This window comes from Hydractinia symbiolongicarpus, chromosome 5, assembly GCF_029227915.1.
Source record: "Hydractinia symbiolongicarpus strain clone_291-10 chromosome 5, HSymV2.1, whole genome shotgun sequence".
NCBI lineage: Eukaryota > Metazoa > Cnidaria > Hydrozoa > Anthoathecata > Hydractiniidae > Hydractinia > Hydractinia symbiolongicarpus.
Window position 1 is genome coordinate 26,215,404 of NC_079879.1, and position 15,002 is coordinate 26,230,405.

General features: G+C 29.7%; 1 protein-coding gene across 5 annotated transcripts in view; it reads left to right on the plus strand.

Moving 5' to 3' along the window:
• Positions 1–15,002, plus strand: part of LOC130645704 (midasin-like) — a 56,641-nt gene that overhangs the window by 31,517 nt on the left and 10,122 nt on the right. For all 5 annotated transcript variants that reach the window (XM_057451783.1, XM_057451785.1, XM_057451782.1 and 2 more), the window contains 39 exons: positions 127–228; positions 316–463; positions 728–844; positions 945–1,029; positions 1,104–1,230; positions 1,294–1,430; positions 1,513–1,837; positions 1,976–2,016; positions 2,236–2,368; positions 2,642–2,775; positions 2,854–3,005; positions 3,215–3,359; positions 3,552–3,690; positions 3,770–4,023; positions 4,357–4,455; positions 4,803–4,999; positions 5,187–5,431; positions 5,594–5,745; positions 5,844–6,059; positions 6,689–7,685; positions 7,912–8,129; positions 8,221–8,316; positions 8,624–8,718; positions 8,797–8,927; positions 9,427–9,546; positions 9,769–9,875; positions 10,032–10,136; positions 10,623–10,893; positions 11,389–11,441; positions 11,519–11,609; positions 12,214–12,295; positions 12,529–12,640; positions 12,790–12,905; positions 12,999–13,086; positions 13,258–13,443; positions 13,550–13,632; positions 13,819–13,911; positions 13,985–14,109; positions 14,700–14,810. In XM_057451783.1, the coding sequence (XP_057307766.1) occupies positions 127–228; positions 316–463; positions 728–844; positions 945–1,029; positions 1,104–1,230; positions 1,294–1,430; positions 1,513–1,837; positions 1,976–2,016; positions 2,236–2,368; positions 2,642–2,775; positions 2,854–3,005; positions 3,215–3,359; positions 3,552–3,690; positions 3,770–4,023; positions 4,357–4,455; positions 4,803–4,999; positions 5,187–5,431; positions 5,594–5,745; positions 5,844–6,059; positions 6,689–7,685; positions 7,912–8,129; positions 8,221–8,316; positions 8,624–8,718; positions 8,797–8,927; positions 9,427–9,546; positions 9,769–9,875; positions 10,032–10,136; positions 10,623–10,893; positions 11,389–11,441; positions 11,519–11,609; positions 12,214–12,295; positions 12,529–12,640; positions 12,790–12,905; positions 12,999–13,086; positions 13,258–13,443; positions 13,550–13,632; positions 13,819–13,911; positions 13,985–14,109; positions 14,700–14,810 (6,228 nt within the window). The remainder of the gene's footprint in view (positions 1–126; positions 229–315; positions 464–727; positions 845–944; positions 1,030–1,103; positions 1,231–1,293; positions 1,431–1,512; positions 1,838–1,975; positions 2,017–2,235; positions 2,369–2,641; positions 2,776–2,853; positions 3,006–3,214; positions 3,360–3,551; positions 3,691–3,769; positions 4,024–4,356; positions 4,456–4,802; positions 5,000–5,186; positions 5,432–5,593; positions 5,746–5,843; positions 6,060–6,688; positions 7,686–7,911; positions 8,130–8,220; positions 8,317–8,623; positions 8,719–8,796; positions 8,928–9,426; positions 9,547–9,768; positions 9,876–10,031; positions 10,137–10,622; positions 10,894–11,388; positions 11,442–11,518; positions 11,610–12,213; positions 12,296–12,528; positions 12,641–12,789; positions 12,906–12,998; positions 13,087–13,257; positions 13,444–13,549; positions 13,633–13,818; positions 13,912–13,984; positions 14,110–14,699; positions 14,811–15,002) is intronic.

A 15,002-nucleotide genomic window follows, 5' to 3' on the forward strand; every position in this document is an offset into this window, starting at 1 on the left:
TAGAAAATGGATGCACAGATATGCCATGATACCCCTTTATCTTTATTCTGTTTTAATTAATGTTCAGAAAAAAAGAATTGAAACTCTCTTGTTCTATCAGTGTCATTATAATTACATATGTTTTAGCTGTTACACATGACAATGAGAGGAATTTAGATGAATTGAGTGCAAGTTTTGATGTAATGATGGATAAATACAACCAAGTATTACAGTCATTCTCTGCATTAAGTATGCCTAAATTTTATAAACAAATAAAAACTACTCTCTATAATTAATTTGCAATGAAATACTGTAATTGGCTATGTAATATTTTAGGAGATTTTAAAGAAAAATTGACCAAGTTACGTCAAACAATTGCACAGAGTAGGGAAAGCAAAGGACAATTTGAATGGGTGGATGGCATTTTTGTCAATGCTTTAAAGAAGGGCCATTGGCTGCTGATTGAAAATGTAAATTTTTGCAGGTACACAAAAAAATTAAAATTATTTTTTAATGTTCAAACTTTCTCACAAATATGACAGTAGAAAATAGCAACAATTTCTGTGGGACAATTTTTGTAGAATACTAAATTGTCAAAATCTTTTATCATGAATATTTAAGAACAAAAAAATTGAAAATGCTTCTTGAGTGTTTGACCTGTGCGAAATAGTTTAATCATCATTTTGTCACCTCAAGATCCATATGAATGTGTTGTTCCAAGTAGTAGCCTGTATGTTTTATGTGTTAGCTCGTCTATATTGGACCGATTAAATGCGTTACTGGAACCGAATGGAGTTTTAACAATAGATGAAAGGGGTGTGATAAATGGTGAAATACCAGAAGTGGTACCTCATCCAAAGTTCAGGTATGAATTTGATTCTTTTATTGTATGTATTGATCTGTTGTTGCGTTTGTGGAGAAAAGACAGATAAATTTAAGAACTTAAAGGAGAATTATATGTGCAGGTTGTTTATGTCAATGGATCCAAAATATGGCGAAATATCTCGTGCTATGAGAAACCGTGGTGTGGAAATATACATACCATCAGAGGTAAACATAAAACACTGTTTTTATTAGCATTTTTTTAGGATGACTTTTACAAGCTTCTTTTTATATTTATGTAGCGAGATGGTGTTATTTTGGATACAATTGATATCAATCTGTTAATGAAGTCAAAAGCCTTGAGTGACCATTCAATGATATCCTTTATCCAAAAAATTCATCTTGAAGTTAAGAGAAACAACAATAATGGTAAGGAAAAAGTTGGTGTTTAAATTTTCAAAATGTTTTTTTGACTATTTCTTTCAATTTTAGTCAGGTCATCAAAAATGTTGCAAGCTTCATCTTTGACTTCTAAACTTCTTACAAATGGATGCAGTAAAGAAACAGCTGTGAAGCAAGCTTGCTACGAAGTATATTGTAAAAGCGAACTGACTTTTCATATGAAAATGGTAGGTTTTGTACCATTAAGGTGTTTTGGGTACATTTATGTTTTGTGTACACAATTTGTTTACAATATTAAAATATCTCTAGAGTATCAGTCAATTTATCACTGAAGCCTCATTAGATGAATTTCACAACAGTAAAATTAATTCGTTAATACCTTGTGTTAATGACTACTGTGATTCACCTACACTTGTGTTTTGTCAGCGTGATAGTATCCCTATTCAAACTGATGTTTTCAAAGACACTATTTCATCAAACACAGCTTTGTTGTTGTTTATCGAGCGTTCATCAGCTTCCAATATGATATTACGACTGTCTTACCTAACGCAACATTTGACTAATTCTTTTAACCTGGACAGCATTATGGCTTTTAGGAAATGGTTTTTAAATGCAGAAGTACAAAATCATGATGGTAAATAATGATTCTTTTTAACATTGCAAGGAAAGACACTTTGATTTTAATTATGTGTCAGCTGCATCATTTGTTTTGTAAAAGATAAACTGATGTATTATTATTATGTATTGAGATCATTATATGGTATAATTATAGGAAGTCATACAATATGTGAAAGTCTGAATTATTACCCTGATGTAAGTAATTTTGCTATATTAAAAATACTTTTTGAAGTATTCTTTACTCAACATTTTGAAGTATGCTTGACTCAGCATTCTGTTGTTTATCAAATGCTCATCAGCTTTCAATACCAATATCAGATTCAGTGAAAACACAATAGCTTAACTCTTCCTAGGTTTTGTCTTAGATATGCTAATTAAGTAAGTTGTATGAATAATTTTTTTTATTTCTTTCAGTGTCTTTCTTTACATGCTGCAAGAAAGTACTTCTTCCTGCTTATCCAACAACTTTATGGTTTGGATCAAGTTCTAACTGATAGAAGCCCTGCCAGTCAATCAATCATGTCAATTTCAAAGTCTTTCACTGAAGGTTTGAGTTTGTGTTGTTTTTTTGTTGACTTACTGTTGTGCTTGTTGTTCTTATTTCTGTTGTTGTTGTTGTTTTGATATTTTGTTTGGGGACTAATCATTTTTGAAGTAAATGGAAACTGTTTATTTACTGGTTAATAACTAAACTGAAAGATTGCTTAGTTAATTCCTATGTAAATGGTTTAGCTATGCTACAGCGTTTTTGTTGAGTTATCCTGAAATCTATTGTGAATGAGTATGATGTACTAATTTAATCATTTTTAAATTAATATAGGAAAGTTGTCAACGATTTTTCTCCAACACAAGTCTCTGATGTTTATTTACAAATTTTGTAATTTGATGCTTGCGTTCATCAGAGAAACCTGGTTTAAGGAGCTAACAATAAATGAAACCTCATATTTTGCAACAGTATGTTTCGTATAGTATTTTCACTTCGCAGCTTTATCTGACCAATACAATATTTAAAAATTCAAAATAATTATTTAGCTGGAAAATTCATTTGCATGGTTTTACTTATTTGTTGGATATTGCAAGACTGAAATCCCTCGAATGTCAATATCAACACACTTGTTCTCGCTAAGTTCCTTAGCACTGCATTGGAAATGGATGAAAGAAAGATTTCTTATAAATTTTATTTCGTAAGTTGTGTATATTTTCTGTTTCATTATTGTGTTTATCAGAGGTTATAAAAAATCTAACAAAAAATAGTTAAAGGAATGCTGAGTAATTGGCAATGTTAAATGATTTTATTTTCTGTTTTTATTAGCTGGATGATACATTGACACAATTCTAAAACAAAATACTGTCTTCCCTTTATATTTTTATACTGACATTAGTGTTTCTTTAGATCTGTACCAAATGATTGCAAGTTTATAATAGATCAGTTAGACATGGTAATTGGGCATGATCAAATTGGTAGTATCATGTATGGTATTGTGAATTTAATTGGAAGACCAAAAGGGTTTTTGTATATTGGACAATTTGAGATGATGGTAAGTTGATGCACTGCTGATTAAACTTGTTTAATGATGGAAATTATTTTATTATTTGGCTATTAAATTTTGTTATATGTTATACATTTTAGCTTATTTAAAGTGGTATTTTCCCATCAAGCTGTTGGTTTGATAAATATGAAATCAAATACAAAATTTTCTCAAACTCATCAAAATTTTTTTATGTTATAGAATGAGCTTCTCGAAATGTATAACGAAATGCAATGTGAAAGCATCCATAACAGCAAAACATCATTAAGACATTCTGTGATTGGGACTGTGAAAGAAGTTTGGTGTAATAAAACTCTCAAAAATGACGTGAAACATAAAGGTTAGACCTCGTAAGATATATAAAAGTTAATGTGCATTTATTTCTAACAGTTATTGTAGTTCAATTTATTTTATTGTAGCAAACATGTTAAAATCAGAAATGCAAGAATATTGTGTTACTAGCACAATAAATCCAATGACAAAGAATTGTTTAGTTCTAAGCAAAAGTATTTTTCATTTGTCTTTATGCGGCTTTCTGACGAAAGCTGTGTTTTGTTTGGATGATTGGAACAAAAAATATTTGGAAGTTCTACTGCAATATGGCCTCACCTACCACATTGCAAATGGAGATCAGTTGATGGTACTAGATACCTTCAGAGAATACAATAATCAAGTAAGACATTTGAATTTGCCTAAATTAATTTTTATGTGTTATAATGGAATTGTAAGTTATCCATACATGTTCTTGATAATTTTTGATAAAAGTTGGTAAATTGTTAAAATGATATCTGTTGTAAAAGTAATTATATATATATAATTTAATTTCTTTAATTGTTTGAAAATTATAGCTTTGTAATGAGATGAACAGGACAAACAATAATAACAGTTGTATTGTTAACACTTTATTTTATGACTGAAGTTCTATCGTTTATAAATATTTGCAAATAAATAAATAAATCAATTTATAATTACCAATAATATCATACATAACCTTTTGTTTCTTTAGAAGCATTGCCATATCCTTCCATATTTACAATCGAATATGTACTCTGTTTTATTCAATGCTGTATCTACTTTCTTTTTGGAAAATGATGATTTATCATCAGTAAGTTTAATATTGCAAGATCCTTCTTTACAATTTGCACTGGTTTTCTAGTTTTGTTTGCATAATTATTATTATTATTTTTTTGCATTCACCAACAATTGAGTTGAACTTAAACTTGCAAGTAGTATTACATTAGCTTTCACATCTGCAATTGTGTATGTAAAAAAAGTCTAGTAGTATGAAAGAGGTTGTCTTGGGCAATTATTACTTAAATATTATTATTTTTAAAAACATGCTTGTTTTTTAAAGTGTGTCTATTTCTTTTTCCAATGACAGTTATAATTAAATTGCAAAAAAGTTGAGGACATTATGTTGGCTACTTTTCTTATAAAAAGCTTTATCTTTAGAGCACAAAGCGCATAACACTTTCTCCATCCTTTCCAATTTTATCAATATTACAAGATTTGATAAACACAGATAGCAAAGATTATGTTCTGGATATATCCCTTCAAAGTTTTAGAGAAACTATGGATATGCTGAGTCATGTTCATGTATTGTTATGGTCAAATATGGATAAGATGCTATCATTTAATAGCATTTATAAGTATGCATCACATTTGTATCAGTAAATTGAAATTTACTATTTCCAGTTTTGTTGGTCAATAAAAGAGAAATCTTTGCTAATCTAATTCCTTCTGTAGTAACCCTCTACATGAACATTCTGCTAATGTTTAACCATCCACAATTATTTATGTTTATAATTTAATTTTTATGAATTCCTCATGTTTTAGCTATCATTTAAATTTACAGTCATGGTGTGACAATGTCAAGATTTTAAATGCACTTGGTACAACATTTAATAAAGGCACTCACCACAATTTGGTTATAAATGAAGCAGATTACAAAATAAATAGAAATGCAGTTATTGGTCAAATCTGTCACGTCATGAAGACAATAGACATGTCAAGTTTGTTGTTACCAAGTACAAGTATGATTGTAAACACTATTATAGAAACGCAAGAAGAATGTACAAACAGTAAGTTGTCCCTACACTGTTAAAACGATTAAACAAGTCCGAATTGCTAAATAAAGACTCAAATGGTTTTAACAGTAACTTCATGATTTTTGAATCCATGGTTAGAAGCATCTTGTTTTTAATCAATACAGTAAATAATCTTTCTTCGTGTTTAATTTTTAGATGTAAGTGTTAAGTCTGCTGAAACAGAGCAAATATTTGTTGCAATGCAAATGTGTTTATCAGGTCTTCTTATTCTTGACATATCAAGACCGTATTTGAAATATGATCCAGTAGAAGAAGTTAGTATGAGATTAAAGAATCTAAAAGAACAGGTGAATTGCACAAGAATATTTTTCAGAAGACTTAGAAAACTCTCCTATCATAATATTATGCAACAAAAAATTTAAAAATAGATTTTTTCTCTTTTTAGCTCTATTCCATTAATACGGAGTTAAAAGTTCGGTACGATGCAGAGTATATCTGGTCAGGTTTTGAATCTCCAAGTTTTAAAGATTTTACTGTCAAAGTTGAGCATTTTACCTCGAACCCAGAAAGAGTACACACTCTTCTTAAACGTAGAGAGATGATTGCCAGTGAAATTCAAGCTATTCAAGATGAAGAAACTATTCGTCCAACACCTTCAGAGGTATTAAAATATGATTTCATTATTCCATTTCTTTCCACTGAAACATGATAAGATGGGTTTTTTTAACAATTCCATGTTTGATGCATTATATTTGCTTATTCAAGATGTTTCCATAAGGAATTAGCTATTTAATATTTTAACGTCTTTATTAGAAAAAATGTGCAAAGTTAGTGTGTAACTTGCATACTAAGTTTGATATTGTGTGTATAAGTAATTGGAAAAACTAAGAAAACAAAACATACAAAACAGTGTAAATAGGGGAAGAATAACACAAAAAGAATGTAAATATGATTGCGTATGGAGGAGCTTGACAAAGAAAGGCTATATATACATAATTAACCTAGAACTTCACTTGATTCTGATTTTTTGTGTTGGAAACAGATATGTGGTGAATCTCAAAATAAACTTGTCATGGTCATGGCCAATATGCCATTTATCATATCTTTGTGACTTTTTTCTTTTCTGTGATTATTAAGACGGTATTTCTTTTTCATTCCAACTTGCTTTAACAGTCATTCATTATTGAATGTAATGACAGAATTCTGACATTTTCTGTTCTTCAGTACAAAAAGTTCCATGTTTACAACTTTTTGCTTTGTGCCAATTTAGGTGATATTTATTTATTTTAGTACAATGTTCTTTATCAAGATTTTCAACATTTCATGGAGACTATAGGTGATATATCCAAGATTCTATCACTTATAAAAGAACAGAAAAGACTTCTACTAAATTGTACAAGTAGTTTGTCGCAAATCAAAAGCATGCTAAGTGTCGTCCAGAAATCTAAGTTATGGGTCAACTCTGCTCATAAGTTTGTGGAGAAAATAAAGACTTCATTTCCCTTGTACAATGACATAACATTGCTCCCCTGTTATGGTTTGCAAAAATGCAAAAATGGATCGCTGATAATGATTGATTGCATCAATCAGAAACTACAGCAGTTACAATTCAGTGAATCTGCAACTGTGCATTTACCATCACAATTTTTTGATCATCTCTGCAATTCACATGCCAATCGTCCTATTAAGAATACGGAATACATGTGTCGGAGTGATGTAATGGAATTGATAAATTACTTATCGAAAGATACATCTGGAAGACTTGTTGGAGTCCAATCCACGGTGCTCAGTTTCGCATTATTCAGTCTCAAAAAGCACTTTTGCTTTGGTGAAAGTCACAGAATGTTTGCTCAGGACCAATCACATTTTTTCACATTATTGAAAATAATCTTAGATTATGCTTATTTGTTTTGGTGTGATCAGAAACAGAAGCAAATTGAAGAAGAAGAAAAGAAAGCCTCATTGTACAAATTTCGTGCAGAAATTCATTGCGAAGAAAAAACGGACGAAGAAGAAACATTGGAATCACAAAATAAACTATTTCCAACTTTTGAAAATGAGTTTGAAGATTTAATCATTACAGACTCTTTAAACAATCCCGATTCAGCTGAAAAGAAAGAAAATAGCAATGAAAGCAAACATGATGTTAAAATAGATGAGGATGTTATTTTTGAGTTAGTTAGAGATATCTATTTCCATCGTTGCGAGGAAGATCCATCAACACTTGTGAATAATACCTTAGTCCAACAAGCACTAAAGTTATTAAAAATTCCACAAGTGTTTACATGTAAGTAAAGTTTGTATAAGTAATCTTACGCATTATTTGTTTTCAATTTTTCTAAAATATTAACTGAGAAAGTAATTTTAAAAGTTATAAGTATTGGTGTCTGGTGTGGTTGCTATTTATATACATAACTATACCTAACAATATTATTTGTGTTGGGTGATAATTGGAGTATTGATTCAATAGAAAAAGCAAATAGATAAAAAAATTATCACATTTTGTGTTTTAGGTTTGGATTATGAAACGGTTCCATACATATTGCTACTTACAATATCAAAAATGTTGGATAATCTGTCGAAAGATACAGTGTTAGATCCTACTGTATTCAATATATACTCTGATCATTGTGTTCATGAAGCACTACAAACAAGAGATATTTTGATTGAATTTACTCAGTACATCGAAAGTTTATTGTCTCAGTTTGAAGAACATCCAGCACTTCTTCAGGTGCGTGCGGTGTATATTCTGAAATGTTTTAAAGAATGATTTCTTTGAAGAGTAGATGATAATTACGATATTTTATGTTTTTTCTTTTTAGATTAAGGAAATAATCCAAAGAATTTTATCATTTTCTATATACAGTCCTTTGATGAAGTTTGTGACCGGTTTTGAACTTCTCCTCAAACAAGCCCAGGTAATATTTTTTTGTGTGTTTAAGGTATTGACACCTGCATTAAATTTATTTTTGAACTATTTGTGTTTTTTCACTTTTTGTATTTATGTGCTATAGAAACTCCTAAACGAGAGTGCTTGATTAGGATAAGCTCGCAATAAGGTTACTTTATACATCACACACAAAATGCCAACTTTTAAGAATAAGTATATCCCAAATAACAACTAAAATACTGAAGGTTTGGTTTACTGAATGCACCAAAATCTTTACCATAGTGGTCATACTATTAGATTATTGTGATATATATCTGTGATTGTTTTTACTTTAGAACTGGGAAATGTATGCTGGAAAGCATGTTTCATTACGAAAACATCTTGAGGATATTTCATCGAAAGTAATTGAATGGAGAAAGCTTGAACTTAAGTAAGTAACTGCTGTTTTTTACTTTTTTTACTTTTGATTTTCATTTATTTTAATGTTTATTTTATTTCATCAATGTAGAAGTTGGCCATTGTTGCTTGAGAAAGCAGAGAAGAAGATAACACAATCTGTTTCAAAATGGTTTTTTCAGTTTTATAATTTGATGGAGGAATCGAGAAAAAAAGAAGAAGCTGATATACAAGTTGAAAAAGGTTTTGAGTTTATATTAAAAATGTAGAATATAGAAAACGCGGTTTAAATTTAGCGCATTAATTAAGTGGATGGTAATTTCTTACTGGTGTTAATTTAAACTACAATAATTAAGTTAGAAGACAATTAAATCTACAATAATTTCTACAAAAAGGCCATGAACACTTCGTATCTTTTTTGCTTCTGGTTGACAGGTTGTTTTTTCTTATTTTATTTCTATATTCATTAAAAGAGTTTTGTTGCATTATATCTTTTTGCCACTAACCACCACCCGCTTTAAATTTTGAAGTTGGCAAACTGCTTTAATTTCATTTGTTTTATCGCGTTAATTTATTGCTATTGCGACGTTAATTTTTTCGAAACTTTGATTTCCTATAATAATGTACCCTGAAAATTATTTTTAATAATGTTAATTCAGTTTGCATTTCTGAATTAGATGTATAAACGTTTGATTTGTTTCTTGAAGAAATTCCCCAAAACCTTTTCATCATTTTTTTCTAGATGCTGTTGTAACAGCAGTGAAAGAATTCTTTGAAGGATCCACTATTGGAGAATTTCAAGCCAGACTTGAAATGATTGAAACCATTTTAATGCATCTCCAAACACACAATATCTGTAAAGGTAGCAAAACAATATATTTTATATCAGTTTTATATCCGTCTCTTGACAATTTCTGCATTCTTGCGCATGGGAATAACCGTTTCTCACTTGAAATCAAAGAGAGCCTTTTCATCTTGCGTAATAATCCCGTACTTAACAATAACATCAGAACAGCGCTGTTGTATTTATTTAATAAGGCGTAATTTTCCATTGTTTACGTTTTAACAACAATTTGTTTACTAGATCTTCAAAATGGTGTTTGGAATGTCTTTATGTATTACACGCAGTTTGTAACACCTGTTTTACAATTCAAACAAGATGCAAAGAGACCTATTGAGAAGGAATTAAAGGTAGTTAGCTAATTGTTTGTTTGTTTGTCTGTTCGTTTTTGCGTTGTTTGTTTGTTTGAATTATATGTTGTTGTTTTTTTCTTGTATTTGTTTCAAATTTGAGACGATTTTTAACATAAAATTAATTTAATAGGTGTTTTTAATTATGTTTTTCAGGACTATGTCAAAATTGCTAAATGGAATGACATTAACTTTTACGCAATGAAAGAAGCTGTTGACAAATCACATCGAACTTTGAATAAGTTTGTGCGAAGATACGAGGTAATGTTCACCAATCTATCCTCTCTCTTGATCTACTAATGCCTTGGGTGTCAAAAATTTTGGATACGTGATAATACTGTGACCAATGATGTATACTTTTAATGTCAGGAATTTTCATGTCCAAAAAGTTTTGCGAATTTTACAAATTGGCCTTTATATGCAAAATTAAATTCCGTTGAAAAAACATTTGTTGTTATCTGCAAAGCTATTCGTTGTAAAAACTAATTTCATGTTGCTACCAATGAGAATTTCATGCTTATCACGGGTTTGATTAATGTTAGTCTAAGATTGGATCAATTTACAAGTCAATTATTGTTTATCTATCGAATTTTGCAAATAAATAGATTCATGTATATTTTTGAACGCGAAATGATCTAACATATAAACAGTTAGTATTTTGATTTTAAATTGTGTAAAAAATATTGTTTAGTAGCGAATGAACTGGATTGTTTTACAGTTTGTCATTTGTTTCTTTTTCTATTTTAGCGTGTTCTTCAAGAACCAATCCAACAATTTCTGCAAGATACAAAAAAATTTATAACTCCATCACCATTTGAAGGCAAGCAGTTTTACTATGATGATAGTAAATATGAGGCTATTCTATTGACGCAAGCAGATGTTCTTCCAATTGATGACTTTGGTGATTTGTATTTGAATAAAATCAACAACTTGCAGTTGAAGATAAAGAAATACATGAAAGAAGCTTATACTAAGATGAAGTATGGAATGCTGATTGAGAATTTAGATGGATTTACTGGTATGCAACCTATGATTTATAAATGTTTATAAATGTATTTTTGTCTTCGAGGCACCATTTAACAAAAACATTTTCAGCATAGTATTCTTCTGGTAATACCTCTGTTATCACAAGACTGATTTTTTAACACACGCCTGTCATACTAAAATTTATTTCTAATGGATAAAACTAAAAGTGTTTTGTGAATACTTCTTGTGCCATTTAGCGTGATGTCATTGGCTACAAACCACAGTGATCACGTCTATTATACAGCTTATTAGTGTCTTTTTCAGCGACAGTCAAATTTATACTTAATAATTGCTAATTGATAAATCTATTTTGTATTTTATTTGACAAACTTATCCCCTTTTTTGCTTTTTGGTTGTTTATCTAACAAATTTAATGTATAGTTATAAATCATGATGTTGGCTAATTGCTTTAAGAACTCTTAATTTTGTAATTTTCACGTAGTGTTTGCTCTGTTAAACACACCACATGCTATCGATAAATTTCTAGGTGATATTATTGATGGTATTAAAGAACTTCAAACAGAAGATGTCTTGGCTTTAGTAAGAATTTACGTAGTAATTTTGCCTATCTGATTAGGTTTGTAAAATATATTTTATGTGACTTTTGTTTTTTTAAGCCTAAAGAGAAACAAAAATCAGCCAGAACGAATCTCCAGCAAAGAAAACGCAAAGGACTTGCTAGTTTGTTTAAAGAATTGAAATTAATAGGTATGCTTGGCATGTGAAAATGCAGTCCATGTTTATCTATATTTCAATAGCATCACTCCCACTTATAAAATTCCTAAAGTAAAAATTCGCAAAAGTTATTATGCGTGATACCAAAAAGTATAGGTTTTGGTGACTACATCAAGATTGGTTACAGTAAGCCTTGATGAAGTGTGCTTGCTATAAATAAAACATCCAGAGATTATTTCACATTTTCGTTTTAAAAGCAAAGTTCTTAAAAATTATTTAGTAGAATCTTAAAATACAATTCTTACATCCTTGATTCAGTATTCTTTTTAACACGACAACAACAATAATTCCTATTAAATAACCAGAATGATAATATAAATATTTAGCTAGTTCTGTAGCTGAACTGAATTGAGCTACATATGAAGGGGCACTAAAAAACTAAACATTGCTTAATTTTACTGATCACTGTGAAACCAGTTTTTGTTCAAAATGTGAAATTTTTTAAGTTGGTAAGAAGAAAAAGGGACTTATAACGTATATATTATATCCTAAACACATCACATTTTGCCCTTCCTCCCAAAAAATCTATGCATATTTTTAGGTTTATATTTACATATTTGCTTTAAAATTATTTTAGGTATATCGTACAGAAAAGGTCAACAAATATCAGAAGATGTTCAAATTAATCTACCAATAATTAAAGTCCAAAACTTTTTCAGGTTGGTATTTGTAAATGCCAGCAAGATTTTCTAGTTCATTTGTATCCCACAAATTCTTTGTGTTTCTAAAGAAAATGTTTGTTTATTGAATCATGTCACGATTGTAGTTTGATAATAAGAACTAGTACTAAATACGGGTCAGTCATTTAAAAGGTCGGATTTTTATGGTGCCAGGTTTCTTACAACATAGTTTAATAGATTTAATTTTCAACTTAGCTTTAATTTCCATTTAGAAATGATGACTCAGCATATTTGGCTAAGATGTTACATTCTTGTAATGATTATTTTTTTGGTTGTATGGCAAAACAAGCAATGTTTCAATCTGCGTCTCTTGTGCCATCAAAGGTAAAATTTTGTTTACAAAAAAACTAACTATCCATGCCTAATTATTCCGCCCATATTGTATATTATTTGTATATTTTTTGTATATTATTTACTACCCATTGAAATTACTGATCGCAACTTCGAATGTACATTTATTTATCTACGCTTAGGAGTTAGGACCTGGTGAAGTGACGAGGTTTAAAGGTCTAACTGCTCATCTATTTCACATTGCATGCGAACAAAGAGAGCGGTTGCATAAAGTTTTAACAGCTCACACAGATATCAGGTGGTTATATATTTTTGTTTTTTAATATATGAATTAATCTTTTTCATATTTTTGGAAAGAAGTACTGACGTTATTCCGTGTAAATTCTTTTAGTCACATGGTTGCCAAATTTAAAGGCATTGAAAATTCGTTGGACCAAGAATCTCTTCTTCCATCTCAAAAATTCACAAAAAATTTTTTAGTAAGTTACTTTTTCATCGTAGTAAATTTCTTTTTTGTAAATTGAAGGCATACTTTTTAAAAAATTCTCGATCACAAGGACTTGGCGTAGACACTTTGAAATTATAGTAACCTAGTTCATGGTAACATTTGCATTTTATTATTATGTGCAATTCTAAACTTTTATATTTAGCTTAAAGTCAGAGATCATATTTCGCAGTCATTAACCCGCCTTCAGTACTTCAAGGAACTGTTGCTTGCTTGTCCTAAAAACCAAGTAGACCAAATTCTTTCACCTTTTTCCAGTGATGAGCTATCATCTGCAGCTTTGTATAAGCTAGGTGATGAAAATATGAATGAAATACTTCGGTTGCTTCAGGTAAATATTCTTGTCATCAGAAAGTTTGATGTGACTGCAGATTTACTGAGTGAAGGATGGTGAATACATAGTGACATATTTATCTATTTATAATTTTTCATTTTAGAGTGTCACTGATGTTCATTGTGAGTTGAAGAATGAAATGGATAACATGCAGTTTGACGAACAAAAGTTTCCATTATTGATCTGGTTTGTTAATTATCTTTTTTGATTTTGTAATGATCTGGAGAAATTTTATTGTAATAAATTTAAATTAAAAAACCAAGACGTTTTTTATTCAGAATAATATGTTTTTTAAGTAAAATTAATATCATTTATGGAAATTTAAAATGTATTTAAAACTTAATCAAGATCAAAGGCTTATTTTTTGTGCAGGTCTCACAGCACATTCATTACACATGCATTGTCCAAGTTACAAAATGAATTAACAACAATTGATCGAATCGTTCAACCATTCCTCTCTCCAATGTAAGTTATGTAGTTGACTCATATTGAATTCCTCTACCTGGTATATTATATATGGTACTATATATTTTTATAGAGATTCACAAGAAAGATGTTTAGCTGAAGTACTTGTAAACATAAAGAAGGATTTGTTGACGCTGACAAAAATGTTTGATGTTACAAGTCAGCATGAAAGTCAAAACAAAAGTACTGTCACACCAGGTCTGTCCTCATCCTCGTATTGTTAGTTGTTACATTTTTTATAGTTTTGTGATTTTTTGATTTATAAAGAAAATATTCAAAATCAGGCGAAAATATGCGAAAAATACAATACAGCTTATAGCATTATTAAGTTACCCTTATTGCAAAAACAAATTAAAAACATAACAGTGCCTTAGGGAATAAAAGGTAATGGTCCTGTTTTTACCTTTGAAAGAACAGTGACAAAACTAAAGGTATAATTACACAAGGAACTATACTGTCTGAATAGACAGTATAGTGGTGTTCATTAAGTCTTTTTGTGAATGGGGAATTAGAAAAATCTGTGTCTAGTTAAAAGACCCATAACACAAGAAAAAACACACATCAGAAGGTTTCGTTAATGTTTAAAATGCTTTAATATGCTTCACATATGCTTTAAAACTTTCCCTATCTGAGCCTAAATATGCTTAAAAAACATGTAATCATTAGATATTGTTGCATAAGATTTAGTGCTATGTGTTAAAATCACTATATTTTATCAAAAAATGCTTCGAAGGTCTGTTATCATAATGTAGGTTATTGCTTTCTTATTAAATTTGCTATGTCTTTAGATTTGTTGTTAAACAAGGTTGAGACTTTTATTCAGCGTTTGTTATTATGCGTTCAGTCTGTTATTAAAAAGGCTGATGAATATCAACAAACACTCGACGATCTTCAAGACAGTGAGTTATTTTAATGTTTACATTGCTTGTACGAATATTTGTGATTTTAGGGATTTGCAAAGTAAAAAAAAAAAAGCTTATCTTTTCTTTTGTTAAGCTCAAACAGAACCAGCTAGTATATTTTATATTTGATCTCTTATATACAGAGTTAGGCCAAAATTCAACTATCTAAAGAAGATGTTTTTCATCCTA